This window comes from Bison bison, unplaced genomic scaffold (genome assembly GCF_000754665.1).
Source record: "Bison bison bison isolate TAMUID 2011002044 unplaced genomic scaffold, Bison_UMD1.0 scf7180017864322, whole genome shotgun sequence".
NCBI lineage: Eukaryota > Metazoa > Chordata > Mammalia > Artiodactyla > Bovidae > Bison > Bison bison.
Window position 1 is genome coordinate 8,510,081 of NW_011494894.1, and position 6,744 is coordinate 8,516,824.

Genomic DNA, 6,744 nt, shown 5'->3' on the forward strand with positions numbered 1-6,744 from the left:
TGCTTTCAAAGAGTTCACCCTGAGACAGGGCCTGGAACGCCTGGCTCACCGTCAACCCCATCTACCCCCTTGTGGGTTCTCCCAGACATGCACTGTACCCTTTGGTCCCTGGTGAAGACATAGTGGCCATGAAGGAAAGCCACTGGTCTCCATCTGCCAGCGCACCTCCTGTCCCTGAACATCTAATCATTGAGGAGACGAGAAGGGGAAACTGATAAGATTGATGGGGTTGGGGATGGGAGTAAGAGGAAGTGTGCAAGGAGAGTGCAAGGAGAGTCATAGGGGGAGAGAATGCAATAGAAGGGGGGGCTATGAAGGGGTGAGAGGAGAGTCTGTTATTCACCACCAGATGTTTCTCCAGGCACAAGTGACTGCCTGCCTTTTACCTGATGGAATATTGATTTCTCACAGCTCAAAACTAGAATCATTCAAGTCTCATCCTGACAAAGAAAGTGGGTACTTCTACATGCTTAGCAAAGTGGCACCACCATGTGGAAGTAAGATACACAGAATTTATAATTTATATTGGTTGAAATGACACTTTTGCCAACTCTACTCTCCCCCACCCTCAACCTCAACACTTTGTAATGACTGGCTTCATTTCAAATTCAAATTAATAAAGTAAAACTTTATTAACGCTTTGCTATGGTGACATTTCAAATTTGCAGGCTTAAAATTTTTATAGAATTCAAATGTTCAATCTGTCTCCAACTTCCTCCTTTAGTACTCGTATTCCAGTCACCATCACTACCATGGTGCATATAATTTACTAGATCCTGTCCCCCTTGGGTTGTGGCAAATTTCACTGTCTTGCATCTCACAGAAAGCCATTCCACAATCACATCTTTGCCATGTTCTTTGGTACCCAGCAAAAAAGCCACCTTCATCCCAATCCCACTGAGCACCTCCAAGGAGGCCTTCTCCAAAAATTCCTACTGACTCCCTTGTTCTGGAACTCCTAAGCACTTACGTTACACCTGCCTTGTTAATTTGCTCACACGGCTGACACTTTGCTTTGCTCTGTTTCTGCAATCATTTTCCCTGGGTAGGTTTTTCCTCACCACCTTGAGTGTAATCTCCTAAGAGGTAAGGACTTTGTCATAGCCAAGTTACATAACTTCCTATGTATGCACCAAATATGTACCATAGGTGATGCTTAATAAAGGCTTATTTGCTTCCAGAATTTCCACATTCCTGTTCCTTCAAAATGTGTTGCTGGACAGACCCAAGGTTCTGGGAACCTCTGGAACACACCAACCATCCTAAAGCCTGAGTCACCTCCTTAGCAATGGGCCCACTTTCTTCCTCATTCTTGGGATAAGGAAATCCACTAAGCTGTTTCTGAAATGTTTACTCTGTTATTATTTTTTTAATCCTCCCATGTGTTTCTATAAGGAACCTCTAGAAAGCTGAGACTCAGCAGGTTGAGTTGCCCAAGTCTTGTAATTGGTACAAGGCAAAACAGGAATTCAAGTGCAGGTGTGTCTGACTGAAGCCAGTGACTGTGTCCTCTGGGCCACGAGGACTTTGCCCATGGCAATGGAAAAGGGAGTGACCCTCAAAATGAAATTGTTGAGGGACTTGCCTGGTGGCCCAGTGGTAAACAATATGCTTTGCAATGCAGGGGACACAGGTTTGATCCCTATTTGAGGAACTAAGATCCTACATGCCTTGGAGCAACTAAGCCTGCATGCTGAAGCCCGTGTGCTCCACAGCCTGTGTGCCACAACTAGAGAGCCCGCATGCCGCAACTAAAGAGCCTGTGGTGCCAGCAATGAAAGATCTGCATGAGGCAATGAAGATCCCGCATGCTGCAACTAAGACCCTTCACAGTCAGATAAACTGTTGAAAGGAAATAAAGGAAGAAAGTCAGCCAGAAAGCCCAGCTGGAGCAAGAGGCATAATACAAATACTCTATAGACCCCCAAAGAGTACGTCTGTCACTTTCTGTCCATGACCACCCCCAAGTCTCCCCTGGGAGTGAAAGTCTGGCAGGCTCTCAACCTCTAGTTAGGCCTCAAATGTCTGGGCTCAGATCCGAGTGAGAGCTGAGAATAAGAATTGTTTGTGACCAAGTTTTCTGATCCTTGCTATTTCTGCTTAACTCTTGGTTCCTAGACTCTTTTCAATTACCTTTTGTGGGGGAACTCCTTTTCTCTTTACCTCTCATACACACTGATGGGAGATGATGAAAAAGCACAGATGCTGCCGGTGGCCCGTTTCTAGTCACTTGAGGTCAAATTTTATAATGATAAACAAACCAAGTAATCAGTTGATATCCCCAACATATTATCTCTTAAATATCCAGTGTAGATAATAAACTTGAATGTTATTAATTTACTATATAGTATTTGAGACGTAACAAAGCCTTGAAGGCCAGCTAAGACTTCCCAAACACTTCTAAGGTTATGTGGAGAAATTTGCAATTCTCACAAAATTCCACCAGAGGGCACTACATCCGCATCACCCCAAGCCAAGCCTCTCACTCTCCAACCCAGTAAACAAGTCTCCCAAGTACCGGTTCAAACGAAGTGGGGGGAGGGGAAAGGAGGTCAGGAAAAATACAGAACCAAGTATCCAGAAAACATACCCAAGGGCTGTTTGTTTCCTGTTAAAATTTGGCATGCGAATGTGAAATAAACGGACTCAAATCAACTAATGGGATGGGGGTGAGGGAGGAAAGGCTGTGGACCCAGCTGAGGACATCTTCGAGAAGAACACCAACTAAAGGACATACTCTGATCCAAGTTGTTTTTGACCATAATGCTAATTTCCTAAACTTTTAAATAAGCTTCAATAATGTTCCAATTAATCTAGAGAACAAAGATAAATCCATACAAATCTCAATACATTGAGAACAGGAACAACACTTATCTGTGAAAATCCCAGATTCACAAAACCATGAAACAGGTTATTAAACACACAAAATTATCTCCAAAGATTCCTTTTAAAAAGAACCTGTCATACAGCAATTCCCCCACCTCACCCTCCACCCTGGAATATACTGAATGTCTACTATGTGAGGCACACGGGAAGTCACAATGGACTCAGAGGTAACCCGGTTGGTTCCTGCACTGTGGATACAGTAGGGATTTCAGAGATTAGAGGTGGTGCCCAGGAATGCATCAGCCCAGCCTGAGAAGGCTGAAGGAAGGGAAACAGAAAAAGGCTCTCAAGGGAGCTGTACCTTTGGAAGCATGTAAGGCTGTGAAATACTGCACTAAGGTGATTCGAGCAGGAGGCTGCAAATGAGCAAGGCCTCAGCTTTCTCACCGTTAAGCTAAAATGATGTAAAGATTAATTCTAGGATGGCATGGCTGTAGTTTTCTCGGTAGGACTTCTTTTACCATGTCATTAGTAAGATGAACTTACTTCCTCCCAATTCTCCAAGCAGTTTCCTTTTAGAGGTAAGATTTGGGGTAAGGCTCAAGACCTAAACCTTCAAGCATAATGTGTAGGCTGGGAAACTAAGCGTTCTTTACATTTGAATGGTTTCAAGGGGCCTTCAACAAAACTCAATTCAGACTAAACAAAAATAGCTAAGACTTGAACTTATCATTTCCTAACCTGAGATTAAGAGTATATAACAATCAGAAAGGATATAAAGAACAGTTCCTCTGGGTTCAGTATTTGATAATACCGAACTGAGGTGAAACCTGGTCTTTCCTTCTTTACTTATGTAGCTTCAAGTCTGAAAGCTCGGTTGATTGCAGCTTCTCCCCCAAATTTGCTTTAAGAGTAATGACATCAGCTTCCAAGGCTGTTTCTTTTCCTTTTATTTTTATTTTGCTTCTAGATTTTACAATGGTCTATTCTTTTGGAAAGAACTGGTGTTGGTTTATTAAAAAGAGAAAAAGTTTATAATGCTGGGTTGGGTTTCCAGGGTGTTCCTCAAGCCTGAGTCTCAGCAGTCTCTTCAGCATGAGTTAAGGTTTTGTTCACTGCCTACTGAAATCATCCAAATGTTAGAAAAACTCCATTTCCCAAACTACATGTTCTGCTTAAAGATTTGAGTATGTTTGAGCCTTACCCCAAATCTTGTCTCTGAGTGCAAGGCCACCAACTACACAGGCCCTAGGAAGGCACGCTCAGGTCACTAGATTAAGGGTTTACAATCTGCAAAGTGAGACTGGGTCCTTTAAAAGAGAAAGAAATTGAGAGAAGAACTCATAGGTAAAGTCCACCCCAAACAAGGCCTTTATTTGAAGCAGCAGAACACTGAAGAAGTCCTTTTTTTCAGTCCCCAGCCATTTCCGCAGATTTGGAACCAAATTTTGACCTGTGATGTTTCTCTCCCACTTCACCCACCCCTTGGACATAGCTACTCTAAAAGAAAAAAGCCTGACTTCAAAGCCCATGAAACAGAATTCCCTGTCTGCTTTGATATTGAGTGTACCAGGAGACAGAAGAGTCCACGGTTCAAATGCTCTAATGCTTTTTAGGGAGCAGGAGGAGACTGGGGGTGGCTGGCAATTTAGGGAAGAAGGAGAAAGAGAACAAAGGGCAGCAGACACAGCAAAGTCGAACTGGATGAAACAGGCCATTCTCCTTATAACTTCTCTAAAAGTCCAGTCTGGGTTTCTGGGGGCAAACCAGTTAGTTGAAGCTCTTTTCTTCTGCTTTTTCTTCCTTCATACTCTTTTAAGCTTCCTTGAATAGTTCTTGAACTCATTTGGGCCCTAATTCAGTTTGGTTAAGTAAGTAGGGGGCTGACTAAGGAGGACAAGGCCTCTTGTTCTGCCTGAAAAACTCAGTGGTCATGTATTACCTTGCTAACCCTCACAAAGTATGCCCCCGGTCACATGAATGGATCAAAGCAAATCCATTTCCACTCTTGGAAAAGCAGCTCAAAGCACATGTTCTCTTGATGGTGCCGCTGTCAGTTCTGTGTAGTCAACAAACATCAGTTATTGACCAGTTATTGACCCCCCTGGACACTCCTGGGGGACACACAGATGAATAAGGAAGGTTTAGACACCAGCCAGGGCAGCAGGCTGACTCACATACTAGAAGCTTTAAGAACTGAGCTTTTCTATTTTCTATTCCGTGTGCCATCCCTACCTCTGGTGCTGGCGGTGACCAGTACAATAGAAGGCTCTGGCTCACTTCTGGCAGCCTGGCAACTGAAAATTAACGTTTTTTAAAACAAGAACATGGCCTTTCCCCTCCCAACACCCCCTCCTCAACCATTTAAACTCAAGACTTCACAGAAATAAATGGAATGAAGACAGCCCACTTTGTTATCAGATCTAAACCCACTCTCATAAAACTGATGGTGGCGCATTAATCAGAGTTAGAAGGTTGTACTTCATGGGTTACGGCAGGGAAAGAAATAATTGAATCCCTTCAGATTATCTTGGCCTACAATAATTAAAATTATTGCTTTCTAGCATTGCTGTGTGTGCCATCACAATTAATCCTTACAATATACAAGGTAGCTGTTATGCCTAATTTGTAGGCAAGGAAACTGAGGCTTCAGAAGTCAAGCCCAGATTTGAACCTACATTGCCTGACCTGAAGCCCAGCCTTTCGTCATCATTTGAAGGATCACAAGTTTAAGTGCAAGTGTAAGGACGGAATACCTTACACTTGCAAGGCGACTTACCTGGTCCAGAATGTCACCTGTCTGAAACACACCAAAAGCCTCTGTTTGAGATGAATCTTGAGTCTGTCATCTTAAAGCACCGCAGTGTTAGCCACACTCTCACAGGGGAGGGATGTGGACCAAAGCAGCCAAGTTATGTGTGTGGTCACAAACAACATTTCTTTTCCATATTTGTGGTACAAAAAATAACCAGAAGAGCAAACTTCTTCCCTTCCTCTTCCAAAGAAACATGATTTCTTAGTTTTCAAACAGAAAATCTCATTACTGGGGCTCTTCAAAGGTGCGATAAAGGCTAGACACCATCAGGAGGATTCAGGCAATAAAAACAGTATGATTAAATCTTATCACTGGTAGCAATGAAGACATTATATTTATGTGTGTTGTATACATATATATATATATATAATTGTATATCTGTTGACAAACATCCCTTTCAAGACTTTGTTCACACACGCATTTTCTCAACTATCCTAATAAAGCTCTGAGGAGAGAAGAGGAAGGGGTACTGATTCTCATTTTCCAGACTTCAAAGATGTTCAATAAACTACATGAAAAGCAACACCAGACAGAACTTAAATTTTTGACGTACCCAAGGTTTCAAAGGGGGAGATGCCAAGACCTCAATCCCCTGTCAGCTGCCCTTCTTGGGAAACAGTTCGCACAGAGGATTTCAAATCTGTTGCGCGGCTCTAAAGGTCCTCTCTTGAACCGCTTTATTTGATTTGCAGATGAGGGAACTTGGGTCCAGAGAGGATGCAGAGTTGCCTCAGGTGTGGCAGAGGCCGGCTCTGGGTCTCCGCCCGCCGGGATCCTCTCTACGCAACGAGACAAAACACAGCGCGTGCACCACGAACGGGAGATGGAAGACTTCAGGTCACATCCCCAAACCCGCCGAGGAGGCCGCCAAGGGGGCTCTTTCCGGCCTACCTCCGGCAGCCCCCTGTCTGCGCCGCCCCGTCCGAGGCCGGCCCAGGCACCGGGGAGCCCGGGGCTACTGCAGCCCGCACACCGCCGAACTCCCTCACCAACAGGACCTGAGGGCCTGGCAAGGGAGTGGGGATTCTCTAACAACGAAAGGCAAAAGCTGGTGCCTGTGGGTTGGAATTTCCTCTGGGCCGTGCAGTGGGACCTGGGAAAAG

General features: G+C 44.2%; 1 protein-coding gene across 1 annotated transcript in view; it reads left to right on the forward strand.

The window, feature by feature from the left end:
- Window positions 1–6,744, forward strand: part of TEDDM1 (transmembrane epididymal protein 1) — a 9,659-nt gene that overhangs the window by 1,177 nt on the left and 1,738 nt on the right. Inside the window, exons 2-3 of the mRNA XM_010853132.1 lie at window positions 5,546–5,567; window positions 6,334–6,702. Coding sequence (XP_010851434.1) covers window positions 5,546–5,567; window positions 6,334–6,702 — 391 coding nt within the window. The remainder of the gene's footprint in view (window positions 1–5,545; window positions 5,568–6,333; window positions 6,703–6,744) is intronic.